At 46.1% G+C, this 19260-nt stretch overlaps 3 protein-coding genes and 1 pseudogene across 3 annotated transcripts; 2 read left to right on the top strand and 2 right to left on the bottom strand.

Annotated features, from left to right (window-relative positions):
- Positions 1–3091: 3091 nt before the first annotated feature.
- Positions 3092–8363, top strand: LOC125543741 (rab escort protein 1-like). The gene is made up of 10 exons (XM_048707204.1): positions 3092–4176; positions 4259–4381; positions 4568–4667; positions 4882–4920; positions 5620–5836; positions 5919–5994; positions 6115–6310; positions 6961–7041; positions 7398–7503; positions 8131–8363. Exons 1-9 carry the CDS (start codon positions 3416–3418, stop codon positions 7485–7487), a joined length of 1683 nt encoding a protein of 560 aa, XP_048563161.1. The 5' UTR covers positions 3092–3415; the 3' UTR covers positions 7488–7503; positions 8131–8363.
- A 1757-nt stretch (positions 8364–10120) lies between these two features.
- LOC125543738 lies at positions 10121–13018 on the bottom strand (annotated as a pseudogene).
- Positions 13019–13070: 52 nt separating this feature from the next.
- Positions 13071–13881, bottom strand: LOC125543740. The gene has a single exon (XM_048707203.1). It carries the CDS (start codon positions 13512–13514, stop codon positions 13071–13073), a length of 444 nt encoding a protein of 147 aa, XP_048563160.1. The 5' UTR covers positions 13515–13881.
- A 3-nt stretch (positions 13882–13884) lies between these two features.
- Positions 13885–16134, top strand: LOC125543739 (protein NRT1/ PTR FAMILY 5.2-like). Its single transcript, XM_048707201.1, has 3 exons — positions 13885–14022; positions 14143–14360; positions 14438–16134. The coding sequence occupies exons 2-3, from the start codon at positions 14163–14165 to the stop codon at positions 15896–15898; spliced, it is 1659 nt and encodes a 552-aa protein (XP_048563158.1). The 5' UTR covers positions 13885–14022; positions 14143–14162; the 3' UTR covers positions 15899–16134.
- The last annotated feature ends 3126 nt before the right edge of the window (positions 16135–19260 follow it).

Raw genomic sequence — 19260 nt, 5'->3', positions numbered from 1 at the left:
CAATCGCTTCATAAATAAATTACATTTGGAATTTAAATAGTTACATTCATATTGATTCATTACGTAAATTTTGGTATAAGAAAACAAGAAAATAGGTTATAAGACCAAAAATATCGCATTTTATGTATGTTTTTCGTTCGTAACTTTACGTAACATAAAATATTTTTTACGGGGAGTATATATTTTCTTACGTTCTCTTTTTAGTATGGCATAAGACAAAATTTATGAAATCTAAAAATATGATGCATTGATTTCAAAATAGAGAGGGGGTGAAGAATAACTATTCCTCACCTAGGGTGACGAATAGCGCGACCCTATATATATATGTGTGTATGTGTGAGGAAGTGAGGAATTTATTTGAAGAGTGACAAATTCCTGAGATGGTCAATTCCATGGTGTTAGTGCTTATATTGGAGTTTATATCAAAGTGATGCTAGCTTTATGTCGACATCAAAATAGAAAGCTACGATACTGGTCTTACGAGGCCATGCTACATCCTTGATCAGAGGCCAAGCGTTATGGTATGGTCAAGCTGCCAATTCTTTAATCATGGAGGCTCTTGCTGTCAAAGGCGGAATCAAGCTCTCTTGTGATCTACTCCTTCCGTTCCAAATTACTCGTCGCAAAAATGAATGTGTGTAGAACTAAAATATATCTAGATATATCCATACCTGCGATAAGTAATTTGGAACGGAGGGAGTAGGTCTTGGCAACATCACGGTAGAAATTGATGCGAGTGAAGTGCTAAAATTGTGGAGGGGTTGGGATCAGGGTTGAACTAAAATTGCATCGATTCTCAAAGAGATTGAAGAGCTTCGTGGCAACTTGAATTTTTTTTCAAAGTGAACTTCATTATACATGAGGCTAATGAAGGGGCACATCTTTGTGCCAAGCAGGCTTCTGCTAGTAGAAGATGTATTTGAAATAATTTTATACCCACTTTTTAGTTGTTTGCCTGCAGAATGATTGTAAGCCCATTAATTAATTAATAAAAGCTCTTGATTCAAAAAAGGGACCACCTTTGGTGGCAAACCTTCGCTTGGGGTTAGCATTTGCGAACGTTTTCCATGGAATTTTTTTAGGGGAAAGCCACTTGATGCACTTATTAAAATCAAATCAAAGTTACATCATCCACGATGTCCGAAAGTAAAAAAGCTAGAAGGATCACCATCCCAAATAAAAATAGAATTTAAATTGAAACTATGTCTAATAAGGTTGTGCGCTAATCTATTAGCCTTTGTAGGATAATGAGCGAAGGATAGCGCACCAATATAGTATGCTTTTTGAAAACAATTAGCTGAAATAATAGTATAGGGGCTCCAAATCTCGATCACACCATTGCATGCTTAAATAACTTACAACTAGTCGGATTCAACAACGACTTGTTGACATCCAAATCCTTCAACGAACTCTAGTTCTCGCTGAATAGCCATTGCTTCCGCTGTTGTTGCATCAAGGAGATGATACAACAACCAGGATGCTCCTGCAAGAGCCTCTTCTTGGCTGTTTCGAAGAATTGCCGCTGCTGCATCTGTTCCATCTTTAAAAAAGCGGCATTAATATTTTATTTATAAGAATTGACAGGAGGTTTCATCTACACAACTTTATTGGTTTCTGAACGTTCTTGCCCTTAACAAATTCTCGTCGCTGCCACCATATATACCATGCCCCGAACACCAAATACTCAGAATCCCAACCTACCAAGAACAGGTGACTGTCTCCCCGGCCGCATGAGTAATTCTTCAACGATCACACTACCCAACCTGTCAATATGAATGACTTTGCCTATTGTTTCATGTAACCCGAGTTTCTTTCATACTTCTTTTGCTCTTTCACATGCAAACATCATACGCAGCATATCTTCCAACCCTTGCTTGCATGTCAATATGAATGACTTTGCTTATTGTTCCATGTAACCCGAGTTTCTTTCATACTTATTTTGCTCTTTCACATGCAAACATCATATGTAGCATATCTTCCAACCCTTGCTTGCATACTGGGCATTGAGGCTGTACCTTGATGTGTCTGTTTGCTAACATCGACATCCCTGAGACAATACCATGTAAAGCACGCCATGCAAAAAATTTCACCGTGCTTGAAATTTGTAACTTCCACAAAATATCCATACCAGGTTTGCATTCATAGCTCCTTGGCCACCACCCCGCCTAGTTTGAGCACCAAATTGATGTTCCCATTCAACATATATAGTAAGTTGATCGGACTGAGAATGAGAACGACTTTGTATATCGCCATGCCACAAAATCTTCAGTCATGTTCGTGCTCAAGGGTTTTTTTATTATTCTTTCCGCATCCACCTAAATAAATTATCTCTAATCAGAGCCTCATCCCACTATCCCGTATAGGGATCAATTAAATCATCTACATTTTGTAGAAGTCTTTGGATTTTTACATTTATTACTTTCCTATTCGGACTGCTAGGCATCCGATGGTCTTCCCATATGTTGACATTTGCTTCAGCACCAACTCTCCACATGCGTCCTCTCATAAACGTGCGTAGCCCAGCTATTATGCTCTACCAAGTAAAAGAGGATCACTCTTTCGGACCCGCTTTCAGTAATTCCATCGGGGTAATACTTAGTTCTGAGAACAGTTGCACACAAAAAATTTAGTTTTGTAATCAACCTTCAACTTTGCTTTGCTAACATAGCGAGACTAAATGCATGCAAAACTCTAAACCACATGCCTCCATTCTTTTTTGGTGCACATATTTTCCAACACGCCCATCAATATATTCTCTTTTGTTCTACAGTATCTCTCCACCAAAAGCTAGACATTTCATTTGTTATGAGATAACAAATCTTTTTGGGAATATTAAAAAATGCCATAGCAAAATCAAGGAGAGACTGGATAACAACTTTCAATAAAGTTTCTTTGCCGTCCACCGGAATTTTTCTCACCAAACCTTCGAGTCGCTTTATTACTCTTCCAAAAAGATGAATAAAACTGTCACTTAGCATGTCAATTCTTCATAGAGAAGACATTTTCTTTTGAAAAACTGCCATCATTTGATCTTGATCAAACAGCTGCGAGGCGTTCGCTGTGAGTTTCTTCCCAGAGAAAACCTTTACCTATACCGGCTAGCATTATACCGGGGAAAGAAAAGCATCTGCGTCGCCTTCCTCCCAAAACCCAAATCGAACTCGCGGCGATCTCTCGCCTTCCCAAACCAACAGACTCTGTACGGTCTTCTCGCTCTCGCGCCCCTCCCACAGTTTGTAGCGTGGCTGGCAGCAGCAGGGTGCCTCGCCGGCAGCTGGAAACAAGTATGATCTTGCCACTGAGCTGTGCCTCCAACGTGTTTGCGTGAATGCGCAGGTGGCGCGCTTGCTTTCTTCCACGCACTAGATCTTGTGAATTTTCCGTCTCCACCTGATTTTGAGATTCGCCGCTGACCATGGCTGACGCCTCCGTCGCCGGCGGTTCCATGGACGACTACCCAACCATCGACCCAACCTCTTTCGACGTGGTCCTCTGCGGCACCGGCCTCCCGGAGTCCATCCTCGCCGCTGCCTGCGCGGCCGCCGGGAAGACCGTCCTCCACGTCGACCCCGACCCCTTCTACGGCTCCTTCTACTCCTCCATCCCGCTCCCTTCCGTCCCCTCCATCCTCTCCCCCAACTCCTCCACCCCTTGTCCTCCCTCAACCACAGCCTCCTCGTCCGCCACCGCCGCATACACCGCCGTCGATCTCGAGCGCCGCAGTCTGTACTCGGAGGTTGAGACCTCGGGGACGGTTCCCGAACCGTCCAGGCGCTTCACGGTCGACCTGGTGGGTCCCAGGGTGCTGTACTGCGCCGACGAGGCCGTGGACCTTCTTCTGAGGTCAGGAGGAAGCCACCATGTGGAGTTCAAGAGCGTGGAAGGGGGTAGCCTCATCTACTGGGATGGTGCGCTCTGCCCGGTGCCAGACTCTAGGCAGGCCATCTTCATGGACAGCACACATCGGTCAAAGGAGAAGCTTAATCTTAGGGATAATCTTAAGGAGAAGACCCTCTTGTTCAGATTCTTCAAGCTTGTCCAGTCACACATTGCCGCATCGTCTTCTGGTGATAAGGATGGGGAGGGCGAAGCCTCTGGTAAGATATCCGAGGAGGACTTGGACCTCCCCTTCATCGAATTCCTCAAGAAACAGCAGCTTCAACCCAAGATTAGAGCGTAAGAGCATGCTCAAGTGTAATAGTGTACTCTATTTTTTTTAGCAATTTGACTGATTTAGGCTTTTGTGTCTTGTTTCTAGGGTTGTGCTATATGCAATAGCCATGGCAGATTATGATCAAGATGCTGCAGACTCATGCGAGAAATTGCTAACGACGAGAGATGGAATCAAGACCCTAGCTCTTTATTCCTCGTCCATTGGGAGGTCACTTTGCTCACTCGATCCTTTTTTGGTACTCTTTTGAGAAGACATATCTTCTATGATGTATATACCTTTGTTGGGTAATCTGTTTAGTCTGGTGTAGCTTAAGAGATGTCTAACATGTGGTGATTTTATATGTGACTTGCTGTGGTCTAAATTTTCTATATGTGCTCATTTTATCTTTAACAGGTTTGCTAATGCCCAAGGTGCTTTCATTTATCCTATGTATGGGCATGGCGAGCTACCGCAAGCTTTCTGTCGCTTTGCTGCTGTTAAGGGTGCCCTATATGTAAGATGTTATTCTCAGCTATGTTATTTTTCTTTTTGATAAATCTTACATATACTACTGGAACGTGATGATAGTGATGATGTGGTAGGCCAAGGGTTTAGCACCTCTCTGCTGGAATGACCTGCCCTTTTAAACCAGAACATGGCCAATTATATTGTCTTTTTTGTGACTCTTTGATACTTAGACTCTGGTATATCTCTCTTCTGTCAATCAGGTGTTGAGGATGCCAGTCACAGCCCTTCTCATGGACCAGGTATGATAAAATTTAAGCTCTATGCTGGACGTGTTCGTGCCAATGTTTGTCTGTCTGATATAGTCAATTGTACAATATAATCTTTCCTTTTTGTTGCTCAGTATTTATATATTTTCATTATAGATTTTACTGTCATCTTCAAATGTGTACCAACAAATTGCAAATCGGCATAGGATTCTATGACACCCACTTGATCCAGCAAAGATAGAGTAGAGAGAGTTGGCAAAATTACCTGCTGCTGCTGCTGCTGCTGCTTCAAGAGGGAAAAGATGCAGTGTTACCATAATTAGGTTCTCCTGTACTATCAAAGTCTGGAAAAAGATAAAACAATCTGCAAAATTCATTTTTTTGCATCTTTAGATGGTGAAAATTTGTTGGCAACCACCATGGTTATGCATCTCAGTCCTGAGCTCAACAAGAACAGTTCTGCCAAAGTGTTTGTCCAATCTGCAAAGCAGTCAGGGAGAGCCTGATTTCAAGTACATGCAAGGGATATTTTTTTTTCCGCTCAGGATAAGAATGATACTGACTCATTTAATATATTTGAATGCATTAGGTCGATTCCCAGAATCAGTAGATCAGCGATCATTTTCAGTGTTTATTTGCCTCTGAGTGATGTCGCATGCTTTAGTTAGGGATCTGCACGATCAATTTTGTAATCTGTGAATAGCACCCAACAATCAACATTCTCTTGTTCAGGAAAAGAAGCGTTATATAGGCACCAGATTGGCTTCTGGTCAGGATATTTTGTGCCAGCAGTTGATACTAGGTCCCTCATACAAAATTCCTTCATTGGACATGCCAGCTGATGCTTCAGACTCAAACTTGACGAGAAAAGTTGCCAGGGGAGTATGCATAATCAGCAGCTCCATAAAAGAGGCTTCATCAAATGTTCTGGTTGTTTTCCCCCCAAAATGTGAGGACAGTTATTTCTCCTCTGTTAATGTTTGTATTGCTTGAATAAGTGATTTGCTTCTCATTTGTTTCCTTCATTTTAGCATTACAAGAGCAGCAAGCTACAGCTGTTCGGGCGCTTCAGCTGAGCAGCAATGTAGCAGTATGCCCTCCTGGAATGTAAGTTACGTATGCAGTGTTAGTGTTTACTTTTCTGCATCTGACATAGGAACAACTGCATTTGAAATTGTCACCATATAGGCAGGCAACTTTGCTTACAAGCTGATCTCCACCTTGCAGGTTCATGATATATCTGTCTACTCCCTGTACCGATGCCTTTACGGGAAAGCAGTACATAAACAAGGCTATGGAGGTTCTTTTCAGTACTCAGGTTTCAGATGATTCAGAAGGCCATTTGGAGACAACCAGCAAAAACATCGAGGATACAAAGCCAGTGCTAATCTGGAGTTGTGTGTATGTTCAAGAGATCACACAGGTGCATTTATTTGATCATTTTCAACACTAGTAAAAATATGTGCTGTTAAGATGTCATATACTGTATTTTTTCGAAAAGGGGCGCTTTATTACTTAAAAGGTTTAAGTAACACCCGGCCTCTGCATAACTAAGATGCACACAGCCAACAGAGTCCTCACGACAAGCGAAAAATAAAATAAAAAAGGAAGGCGAAATACAAAGAAAAATGTATATTTGTATAGCGCCTAAACCGTCGGTGGCCCAATCCTAAGATCATGCTGCCACCCATGTTGGGTAAAAGTATCCCTCGCCGTAGCCTCCAATCGTGTACACACCTCCGTAAACAGGTCTCGATTCTCCACTCGTTGTAGAGAGGACCATAAACGAAGCGTCCCAGTACATCTGTAGATAACCTGCATAAGCGAAGTACTTTTATCGTTAAAAATCTTATCATTTCTACATAGCCAAAGCGACCAAATCACGGCAAGCGCTCCCACCCTAAGTAGAATTCTAAACTTGTGATCAATCCCATGTAACCAGTTGCCAAATATATTAGCAACACTACAAGGAGGGTACAAGCCAGAAGCTATTTGGATGATTGACCATATAGATTGATCATATACTGTATGTATTTGTATTAAGACATCCATTGTCCCGTCTTCCACTATCAGGGAACATCTGGTACTGTATTGTCATGCCCCATGCCTGATGAAAACCTGGACTACAGAGATATACTGGAATCAACAAAACAGGTATTGCGTTCGTTATGTGTTGGTAAATTTTATTCTTATTTCTGTACTTGCAGGAGATACAGGCCAGGATTCTGGCTCATCATGGAGGCTTCAGAACTGAATTGTACATGTCAATAGCGAGTGCTTTATTACGGTGTTTGCATTGAAGAAAGAGTAACTAGTACACCTATATAGTGCTGGAGTGAATTCGTCTAGTTGTTAATTTCGTTGTGTCTGATGTAGGCTTGGAGATTAGCTCTTCATTTACTTGATAATGTCTCTAGCTCTGTCGAGCATAATGAGATGTGAACACAGAAAAGGCACATGCAACCATCTGCCCTTCATCTTATAAATTCCTCTCATTGTTTTTCTTGCAGTTATTCACAGATACTTATCCTGACGAAGAATTCCTGCCTAGAAACGCAGCTCCTAAATATGCCGATGATGACTCTGATCTTGCAGAGTAGAAACATGTTTGCAGAGGTAATAACATCCCTGCATGTGGAACTTGTACTGTTTTCTCATTTTATTGTTACATGTGAAGATATCAAAATCATTGCACATGGAGCTGTATATTTACTCATAGTTATCTCAGTGTGCTTGAAAATGTTATAACATTTACACATCGGACTTTGCACTGTTTGCTCATAACCTCATTACATTGAAATGTGAACAACTGTGAATTTGCACATCAAAACTTTTGAAACAGTTTTCTCCAGACCTGCTTGGATCCTGAATGAGAAAAGATGGGTTAACAAAAGAAATGCCAGGGAAGCTCCACTATCAATTTTTTTTATAGAACACCAAAATATGTTGCTGTTGAAGCATCTATTTAAATATTGGTCACATTCTCTCCGGAAGGTACATATGGTGCCAAATAACCCAAAATATCGAATAACAAAGAGTTAAATATATCTCAATTTCGTTAGGACAATGTATGGTGATAGATGATGTGACATGGCTTTCGTTTTGAAGTTCACGTGCTCTGGTAATTCCCAGTTTGGCTTGGTCAAGGTGCACTATTGGTTACAATGTTCTTGTGAACACTATCATACTGGCTCACCTTACAAAAAAAAAATCTTGTCCTGAGTTGGTTGTTATTTTCCGCAGGGTTAGAGTTTTTCTGGACAAATATTCTACAGAAGATACATGAAGGCATTTTAGATACATCGCACCAACATGGATGATCTGCTCAGTGAGCGAGAGCACAGACAACGTTGATGGTTGTATGGCTTGTTGCAGTACCTGTAGTTGTTACTGCACAAGCTACATGTGGCGCCTTTCATTTGTTGCACTGGTTCTTTGTATGAGTGAAACAGAGTAATGAAATTGAGTTTAAACTACTGGTCTGATGCATCCATGGAGTCTGTTACCATAACTATCCTTGGAGTCGAAACAAGGATAACTTCGAGGGCACCGGCCTTGTGTTGTGCGGGTGATGAGCTTGCTGTCGATGTATCGTCAGCGCATGTCGATCACTGCAATTGGTGCTGGGATCTTCTGGAGTGCATGCCTCTTCACCTTTGCTGGAAAGTCCCGGGTCTGCTCCTCCCATAGCAGTCATGACTATACTGTCTGGCGGAGGTGGAGGGCGGCATGTTGGTGGAGCGGGGCCTCCCCTTGGTATGTGTTTGTGTTGTTGGCGTCTGTTGCAGTGTTTGACATGTTGTCGACGGGAGTGGGGTTGGCCTTGTTGAGTTTTGATGTTTGGAGTGGGCTTGACCTTTGATAGATGTATTGGGTTTTGCTCGGTTTTCTGTAATTAATTGGGCAACAATCTTAATTAATATAACTGGTAAAGCTTTTGCCTGTGTTAAAAAAAAGGCTTCCATATTTCGAAAGATCACCCAACGGAACATTATAAAAGGATGTACACCATAGGACATTGATCTCGTACCCTGCATAAATATCAACATGATGAAACAGTGAAATTTTGGTAGAAGAACATAAACACTATGTATTTAAAAAGTTTGCTTCAAAACCAAACGCGTTCCACACCCGTTTCATCTGGTTTTCATGGTGCATTATAGTATGCCATCTACCATCAAGTCCACATGGTATTTTGGTTTGGTATCTATAATCATCTAATTCACTATGCTTCCTAATTTGGAGCCCTCTCGTTCAGTTGAGGTGTTCACTTTTGGATTTCGTTCATGATTTTGACAGGGTCAACTATTTCTTAGCGAGCTTTCTCATTCAGTTGAGGTACTATTCAATTTTTGATTTGATCCATGATCTTGGTTGGTCAACGATTTTTCAAATTAATCGGCAAAACCAACCTATAACAACACATTGGTCCTGTGCGCCCTCTCACCATCTAAACAAAGAAGCGCCGACATGTGACATTGTAGAATAGAAACAATATCAGTACATGTGGTCATGAAAGCAAAAAACCTTCCTCACATAAGTTTTGGTTGATTAGCAGATAACACAAAATAACATCATCCAGAAAAGCCCACTAAAACATCACATTAAAAAGAAAGAAAACAGACTTCAGCATCTTCCCCACACGTTAAACCAATTTTGTGACCAGAAATTTGAAATGAAATCCTCATTCGAGGCTTTCTCTCAAGCTGGATCGATATATAGGCGCTCCCATTTTTATAGTCGCTTCTAAATACTTCATCACCATAAAATAACAGTCTGGATCTTTTGCACCAGGATACTTATTTTGTTTTGTTTGTTCCATTATATCCATGATAGTGAAACCTAACCCTTTTCTGGATCGTATGGAATTTTTTTGAAATAGCAGCGTGGATGCAGAAGCCTTGATCTTCATCCTTTTTGAAATACAGAATAAATCCGAGTAGATAAGCACAAATCAACTACAGCTAATTGTTTTTATTTATTTGATGAGAAGACTGTCCTATTTAGAATTGTAGTTGCTTGATACTCGATCGTGTATTATATAATTCCATTGCTTGATATTCGATCGTGTAGCAGTTAGCTAGTCAGAATCGTATATACAGTTAACTAGCATTGCCCGTGTCACGGAATTAGACCCATCGATCTCAAGTTCTCACCCTTGCGCATCGAGAGCTCAAGTCAAGTGCAGCTGGGAGAGGAGTGCTGTTAGGGTACTGGTAGATACTCTCTCGATCTATTACATGCACAGGGGAATTCGAGATACAAGTGCGAATTACAAGCTCTGGCTAGAGTACAGGAATGGAGAGCGAGAGAAAGAAGAAGGAAAGGAAGCCGCCGCCGTTCGTGATCCACTGGATACCCTCCTCGTTGCCTCCTCTCCACTTACTTATAGCTGGCAACGATTCAACGTATGCACAGCCCAGCCCAGCCCATATGCTATCCACGGATGGGCTGGCCGGTTAGGAGGGCTCCTAACATCCCCCCCTCCTTGAAATGCGGCTTGCCCCCAAGCCGCTGTCCTGAAGAGCTCGCCAGGATCCCACGGTGCTTGAAGATCATCAATCATGTTGGAGTCGCCATGGTAGTTGTCGCAGTAGTAACCATTGTTGAGGTGGACTTGAACGAGCTTGAAGAAGCGGTCGTAGTCAACGGTGGTAGCCGAAGCCGGGGTGGATTTCGACGTGGTCGCAACAGTAGTTGTGGACAAGGTAGGCCCCCCCCGGAGGATGTATAAGACTTGAAAGGCTCACACCACCTTGATCCCACAAAACTTGTTGTACCTTGAATCCATCGGAGTCCATGTAGTAGCCGAAATGAAATGTAGTGGCATGGACGAGGTAGGCCGCAGTTAAGATGATGACACACTTTCCTCCTTCGAAGACCACTAGCTGAGCCAATTCGGGTAACAACGGCCATGCCATCCCTCCAGGATCCCAAGATATGTCCAACAGGTAGATGCCCTGGTCAGATCCAATCACATCCATAGCATAATTGAGCACATAATCTGAACCGAGCCACAACAGGGAGCAACAATTGTTAGAAACATCAAGCCGTGAATTTGGAATGTCGAGGTGCTGGTCCAGAACTAGCATAATGTCCAGGTGCTGCCACTGTACTGAAATGTTCATGTGTTGCCTTGTGTCTGGCATTTTGTCAGTCCTAGGAAAAGGTAACTGGGGAAAGAACTGCTGCTCAAAATGTGTGAATGTATATCTGCAGGAAGGCCATGGTTGCAGCTTGACTGAAGGAACTAGAAAAATATGCAATATTCTGAACTTCGCAAGCACACCACGATCTTTTGTTTGATCTGGTCCATGCCGCAGCTCATAATCAATGTCAGCAGAAGATAGTAGAACCAAGCACCACATCATCACCTTTAGACAAATCGGAAACAAGCAATCACTTTTTGCAATCTGAGAGAAGCGCTGGCTGGACTCCGCAATGATACACATAACATGCCATTGTGAACCGCTACTAGAAGTAAGAAACCCCGTGGTTATTCTGAACAAATAACCCCCTGGATTCCAAGGGAACAAGCATAATGTAGAATCTGAATCAAACTGCCTGAATGAACACAGCTCGTGGAAATTAGCTTTTACTAGCAGTGGCCATTCCCCTCGTAGCTCAAGATTAACTTGTCTGAAATAGTCCTCAAGCAAGTAAATAACAGTAGCACAGCCTAGTTCATATGGCCCAATTTGCATGAACTGAAGAAAAAATTTGTTGGAACATCCTGCGCTTAGAGCGCCCATTTCCTGCATGTTCTGAAATAGATGTGCAGCCATAGAACAGATAAGTAGACGCCATACCACAACACCCAGGTTCAGATCACCCATAAATTGCATTATCGGCTGACTCAGGATTGGCATATCTCTCAGCGCCATGGGGATCCAACAAGCCAACTTCTCATAAGTACATGGTTTCAGTCGCGCACTTGGCAAATGCCTCAAGGATGCTCTCCAAGAATTCAGATCATGAGATAAATACTGCATCGCATATGTAACCTGCGGTAGCAGCCCTGTATGCTTCAGAATCACTTCTTCAGGAGAGGAAGCAAATGACGACCATGGCATAAGACAAGGCCTGCTAGTACATGTTTTCCTCTTGGAACTAAGTGGCCATGCAACTTTCCATTGGAAATGTTTAGAGCAATTAGGGAAAACAGACAGAGTGTTGAATTTCACTCTCTTTGATCCAGCCTCACAACAATTGCTTGGCTCAGCGGAAATCAAGAAAGTGTGCTGCCCTTGTTCAGTGATGTTAGCTAGATCAAAAGATAGCACTGGCTCACACTGTATTAACTAAAAACCAAAAATGCTCGTCGTGTTCCAAGCATTGTGTTTTTTCGCACGCCGAAACTGATGTACAGCCATAGGAGTAAGACCAGGATGATGCATTCCCAGAGCAAGAATAATACTGCATGTACAACGTTCCGAAGACCACTGTTTACTGTAAGAAAATAGCTTGGCGTGCTTACGGTGACAGGAACCAACATTGTTCTGTTGCAAAGACCATAAGCACAAGGGCTCGATAGAGGTTATCCGGATGCAGTGTACATTGTAATTGCCCACAAGTTCTCCAGCGTGACATGATTCCATAGGAAAGGTGCTACTAGTCATATCAAGCAATTGGACAAACTGGAATGGATGTGCCCTGAATGTCCATGTATGAAGGCCATAAATAGAAGTAGTCACCGAGAAGTTTCAATGGGCAACACTAGAATGACAGACCTCTGATGGCACACTGACTGCAAATGATGGCCATGGCATCGGCCGTAGCAGCAGGCCTTGGTGGCTTGGGTGCGGCGAGATGTCCAAGTCATGCTTCTAGAACGGCTACATCGAATTGACAGTCTTGGTAGCAGGACAAACGAGGTCGGCGACGAGCTCATGTGTGGCTGCTGGGAGTAGCGACGCCGTCGTGACTGGAGATGGGAACGAAGTGGCACCAACTTGGTTGGAGCATTTCGTCGAACAAGAGAAAGGCGTCATGCCGATGTAGACAGGGGACACTCTGCGGGAGACAACAAGGACCTCATGGAGCTTGTTGGTGGGCAAGGAGACGCTTGAGAGGACGGCAAGCTCGAGGGCGACGTCTGGAGTGGCCGCCACGAGTGTGTACTCGTCCGGTCCTGCAACAACGACGCCGCGGGTGCTGTCGGCGACGGACTTCCATGACGGAACCTAGACGTGGAGCAGCGGGTTGATGCTGGCCATCACAGGAATGGTGAGGGCGCCGAACTTGTCGCTGAGGTCGACGACGGACTCGTGGTAGACGATGGTGACCTTGTCGACGCTATTGGTGGCGACAACTTGGTTCAGGCCATCCGTCGAACAGGTGATGTGCGCCATCACGATGCAAGCAGGGGGCGCGTCGTGGATGACCTCGAGCACTTCCTGGGGCTTGGTGGTGGAGCCGGAGACGTCGGGGACGGGTGTAGGTGAGGCGTCCGTCGTGGTTGAGGCCGCCGGATCGACAAGCGAGGTGACCACGGGAGGGTCACCCACTCGTGCAATACCCAACACTGAGCTCATCTCGTCTGCCTGAGCACATAACCTCTCCAGATACCACAACAACTGCTCCTTGGCAGGCATGGCATCCCACTCTGATGGTTTGACGGCGGGCATGGCGTCGTCCCCGGTGGAACGGAGGAATCGGGTGTGGACGAAAAAAATTGGGGAAAATTGAGGAGTGAAAGGGTGGTGGCCTGGCTCTGATACCAGATGTTAGGGTACTGGTAGATACTCTCTCGATCTATTACATGCACAGGGGAATTCGAGATACAAGTGCGAATTACAAGCTCTGGTTAGAGTACAGGAATGGAGAGCGAGAGAAAGAAGAAGGAAAGGAAGCCGCCGCCGCCGTTCGTGATCCACTCGATACCCTCCTCGTTGCCTCCTCTCCACTTACTTATAGCTGGCAACGATTCAACGTGTGCACAGCCCAGCCCAGCCCATATGCTGTCCACGGATGGGCTGGCCGGTTAGGAGGGCTCCTAACAAGTGCCAATGGCGGGGACGCCGCAGCTGGAGACCGGCGGCGGCGAGTACACGCAGGACGGCACGACGGACCTCTGCGGCAACCCGGTCATCCGATCCAACTGAGGAGGCTGGAAAGCCTGCTCCTTCGTTCTTGGTAAGGAAGCTCCGCGTGCCTAACCTTCATTTCGTTGCACGTAAGGTCGTAAGGAAGAAGAAGCCCGATATCCCTGGTCTGCAACGCCGAAGAAGCCATGGCTGACCAAGTGACCTGCAGTGTACGAGGTGTTCGAGCGGATGGCGCACTATGGTATCGCGTCCAACCTGGTGCTGTACCTGACGAGGGAGCTGCACCAGGGCACGGTGCGCTCCGCCAACAACGTCACCAACTGGGCCGGCACCAGCCTCATCACGCCCGTCCTCGGCGCCTACATCGCCGACGCCCACCTCGGACGCTACCGCACCTTCATGGCCGCCTCCGCCATCTACCTTCTCGTAAGTCCTTCCCTTCCTTCATACCTCGGCCCGATCGCAGGCAAAAGCTCTCGCTGAAAATGAAAAACTTTGCGCAGGGAATGTGCCTGCTGACCATGGCCGTGTCGCTGCCGTCGCTGAAGCCGCCGGCGTGCGGCACCGGCACGGCGGACCCGAGCTGCGAGCGCAAGGCGTCGAGCCTGCAGCTGGGCGTGTTCTTTCTGGCCCTGTACACCCTCGCCGTCGGCACAGGCGGCACCAAGCCCAACATCTCCACCATCGGCGCCGACCAGTTCGACAAGCACGAGCCGCGGGAGCGCCGGCAGAAGCTCTCCTTCTTCAACTGGTGGATGTTCAGCATCTTCCTGGGCACGCTCTTCGCCAACACCGTCCTCGTCTACATCCAGGACAAGATCGGCTGGACCGTCGGCTACGCGCTCCCCACCATCGGCCTCGCCGTCTCCATCGCCGTGTTCACCGCCGGAACGCCCCTGTACCGCCACAAGCCGACCTCACCCGAGAGCTCCCTCGCCAAGATGGCCGGGGTCATCGTCGCCGCCGTCCGCAAGTGCCGCGTCCCGGCGCCCGCGGACCCGCGCGACCTGCACGAGCTCGACCCCGAGCACTACGACAGGAAAAAGACGTCCCCGCTGCCCCACACGCCGAATTTCAGTGTGCTGAGCAAAGCGGCGGTGAGGACCGGGACCGGGAGCACGTCGCGGTGGTCGCTGAGCACGGTGACGCAGGTGGAGGAGACGAAGCAGATGCTCAAGATGCTTCCCGTGCTGTTCATCACGTTCGTGCCGAGCGCGATGCTGGCCCAGATCAACACGCTGTTCGTGAAGCAGGGCACGACGCTGGAGCGGCGCGTCGGCGGCTTCGACATCCCGCCGGCGAGCCTGCAGGGGTTCGTGACCGTCTCCATGCTCGTCTCCGTCGTGCTCTACGACCGCCTCTTCGTGCCCTGCACGCGGCGCCTGACAAAGAACCCGCGGGGCATCTCGCTGCTCCAGCGGATGGGCGTCGGGCTCGTCCTCCACATCGCGATCATGATGGTCGCGTCGGCGACCGAGCGGCGCCGCCTGGCCGTGGCGCGCGAGAACGGCGTGCTCGACAGCAGGGGCACGATGGTCCCGCTCTCCATCTTCGTGCTGCTCCCGCAGTTCCTGTTCATGGGCGTCGCCGACGCCTTCCTGGAGGTGGCCAAGATCGAGTTCTTCTACGACCAGGCGCCCGAGGGGATGAAGAGCCTCGGCACGTCCTACGCCATGATCAGCCTCGGCGTCGGCAACTTCCTCAGCAGCTTCCTGCTGTCGACGGTGTCGCGCGTCACGCGGCGGCGCGGAGGAGGACATGGAGGCTGGATCCAGAACAACCTCAACGCCTCGCGGCTGGACCTCTACTACGCCTTCTTCGCCGTGCTCAACTGCGCCAACCTCCTCGTCTTCTTCGCCGTGTGCCGGATGTACGTGTATAACGCGGACATCGCTGACGGTGGCAGGGAGAAGCAGGGGAGGCCAGGAATGGTGAAGGAGCCAACCGTACCAGCTACAGAGTAGTATCTCCTGGGAATTAGCACATACCCAAAACCCAAAATAACATTTAAAATGTTCAATTTCAGATTTCACATAAAAAATCAGTTGCACCAAAATAAATGTGCAATTGCACGCAATTACAATAGATAAAATATGCAATTGCACACAATTACGACAAATAAAACATGCAATTGCGCAAAACACAAAAGAGCAATGTTATTCGTGCGAATGGATCTTACAAAAAGTTTTACATACTGGTACAATCGGAAGGTAGTTAGGGCATGTACAATGATTGATAAAACAGTCTTATTTTAAGCCTTGCATGTAATTTAGATATGCCAGCAAAATATGTCTACAATGGGTTATATCTTAGTAGTATCTCTAGTAATTAGCTATTCCTAAAAATATAGTGAGACATATAGGGCATGTACAATGGTTCTATCTTAGGAATGCAACATAGGATAAATGATGAGTGGGTAAGAGAGAAAACATAAGAAAAGGTTCGTCTTCTCTTATCTAAGAGAAGACAAGAGATGATCTCTTAGCATAATATGTCTCACCACGTTTTTGAAAATAGCTAATTATTGGAGATAATGCTAAGAGATAACTCATTGTAGATATGTTGTTTTGTCATCTCTAAACTACATGCAAGACTTAAGATAAGACTATTTTATCAATCATTATACATGCCTGAGATCATCTCTTAAATAAGAGAAGACAAAACCTTTTTTTTATGAATTCTTTTTTTTCCACATCAGTATTTATCCTACGTGGCACTTCTAAGATAGCATTATTGTACATATCCTTAGCTAAAATCATGGGGCGGTTACCCAACCTTCGTCCGCAGCGTTCCTTTGTTCGCCCTACCTCATTTCTCTTAGGTTTTGTCCGCCAGTCCGCCTCCCTCTGTTGATTTTTGTTTCATTCCCCATCGATTTCTCATGTCCCACCTTCTTCCCAGTTCTCTCGTTCCGTCTGAAGTGCACCCACGGACATAGCGAGCAAAAGAACTTGTTCTGCTAGCCCCGCCACCACGCCCGTTCGACCAGCCATCCGCACTCCGCCGCCCATACAAGCTCCGCCACCTCCTGTACGTGCTACAGATCGCCAACCCGTCCGCACACAACCTCTGATGTGCCGTCGGTGCTAGAGCTGCGCCGCGCCGTTCATGCTCGATGTCCATCGCCGGCGGTGCGAGCTCCACTGCCACCCATCCAAGTTCTGCCTACTACTGTTTCTCGCATGCCCGCCACTCAGCTTGGTTCGGTCGAATCTCTCCTGCTGGTTACTGGCGTTGGGATATCGTCTCATGGTCGTCGTTGCATCAACTCCCGACCCGACCGCTATGCTGGCAACCGCTGTTTCTGATGATGTTGCTTCCACCCTTGTCACGGTTCATATCCTTTCTCTACTAGCTTTCCCTTCACAGAAGATTTTGTGGTTGATCTGTTGATTGGGCTAGGTAGACATTGTTGAGTGTTTTGCGGTGGATGTGATATGGCTGCGACTGACTGACCAACCCCATATGTGTTTAAGTAGACAGTAAAGCTTCGTGCGCTGCTTGTGAACTACATCAGTCCAAAAAAGCATATTTTAATTACTGGGGTTGTTCCTATGCTTGCACTACATTTGGTTTTTATAAGGTTTGGGATCTTCTTACACTGCGTAACACGTTAATTCAACGATTCTAATGTGGTTTGCAAGCCACCGATCTGCTGTAGAAGTACTCGCTAAATCGCAGTCCAAAGGTGTTACACCCACGATGCGGCTATATCTCCCACGTGTCGAAGCACGATTTAGAGGCATAATCGCATTGTAGGCATGTCACAAGAGGGGTAATCTTTACACATCCCATGTACTGAATAAGAAAGAGGTATAGGGTTGGCTTACAATCGCCACTTCACACAATATATGAATATAACATTACATCATCCAGCAAGGTCCGACTACGGAACCAAAATAAAAGAAGACCACCCCTAATGCTAGATCCCCGATCGCCCCGACTGGACTCCACTACTGATCAACTGAAACGAAACAACACAATGAACAAGATCTTCATCGAGCTCCTCCTTGAGCTCGGTTGCGTCACCTGCACAGTATCATCGGCACCTGCAACTGGTTTTGGAAGTAATCTGTGAGTCACGGGGACTCAGCAATCTCACACTCTCGCGATCAAGACTATTTAAGCTTATGGGAAGGAAAATGTAGTGAGGTGGAGCTGCAGCAAGCACTAGCACATACGGTGGCTAACTTACACAAATAAGAGCGAGAAGAGAAGCAAAGCACGGTCGAGAATCTATGATCAAGAAGTGATCCTAGACTACTTACGTTCAAGCATAACTCCAACATCGTGTTCACTTCCCGGACCCCGCCGAGAAGAGACCATCACGGCTACACACGCGGTTGATGCATTTTAATTAAGATAAGTTTCAAGTTCTCTACAACCGGGCATTAACAAATTCCCATCTGCCCATAACCGCGGGCATGGCTTTCGAAAGTTCAAAACCCTGTAGGGGTGTCCCAACTTAGCCCATCACAAGCTCTCACGGTCAACGAAGGATATTCCTTCTCCCAGGAAGACCCGATCAGACTCGGAATCCCGGTTACAAGACATTTCGACAATGGTAAAACAAGATCAGCAAAGCCGCCCGATGCGCCGACATCCTGATAGGAGCTGCACATATCTCGTTCTCAAGGCAACACCGGATGAGACATCTTACGAGTAAAACCAACCCTCAAGTTTCCCCGAGGTGGCCCCGCAGTCTACTCAGTTCGGACCAACACTTAGAGAAGCACTGGCCCCCGGGGGGGGGGGGGGTTAAAATAAAGATGACCCTTGAGTCTGCAGAACCCAAGGGAAGGTGATAGGTTGTTAGTGCAAATGATAAAACCAAGGTTGGGCCTTACTGGAGGAGTTTTATTTAAGGCAAACTGTCAAGGAGTTCTCATTATAACCCAACCGCTTAAGGAACGCAAAATCAAGAAACATAACACCGGTATGGCGGAAACTAGGGCGGCAAGAGTGGAACAAAACACCAGGCATAAGGCCGAGCCTTCCACCCTTTACCAAGTATATAGATGCATTAATTTAAATAAGAGATATTGTGATATCCCAACAATAAACATGTTCCAACATGGAACAAACTCCAATCTTCACCTGCAACTAGCAACGCTATAAGAGGGGCTGAGCAAAGCGGTAACATAGCTAAACAACGGTTTGCTAGGACAAGGTGGGTTAGAGGCTTGACATGGCAATATGGGAGGCATGATATAGCAAGTGGTAGGTATCCCAGCATAGACATAGCAATAGAGCGAGCAACTAGCAAGCAAAGATAGAAGTGATTTCGAGGGTATGGTCATCTTGCCTGCAAAGTTCTCCGAGAAGA

This window comes from Triticum urartu, chromosome 3, assembly GCF_003073215.2.
Source record: "Triticum urartu cultivar G1812 chromosome 3, Tu2.1, whole genome shotgun sequence".
NCBI classification, from domain to species: domain Eukaryota; kingdom Viridiplantae; phylum Streptophyta; class Magnoliopsida; order Poales; family Poaceae; genus Triticum; species Triticum urartu.
Note: the sequence above shows the minus strand (reverse complement) of the source record. Positions and strands in the feature narration are given on the sequence as shown.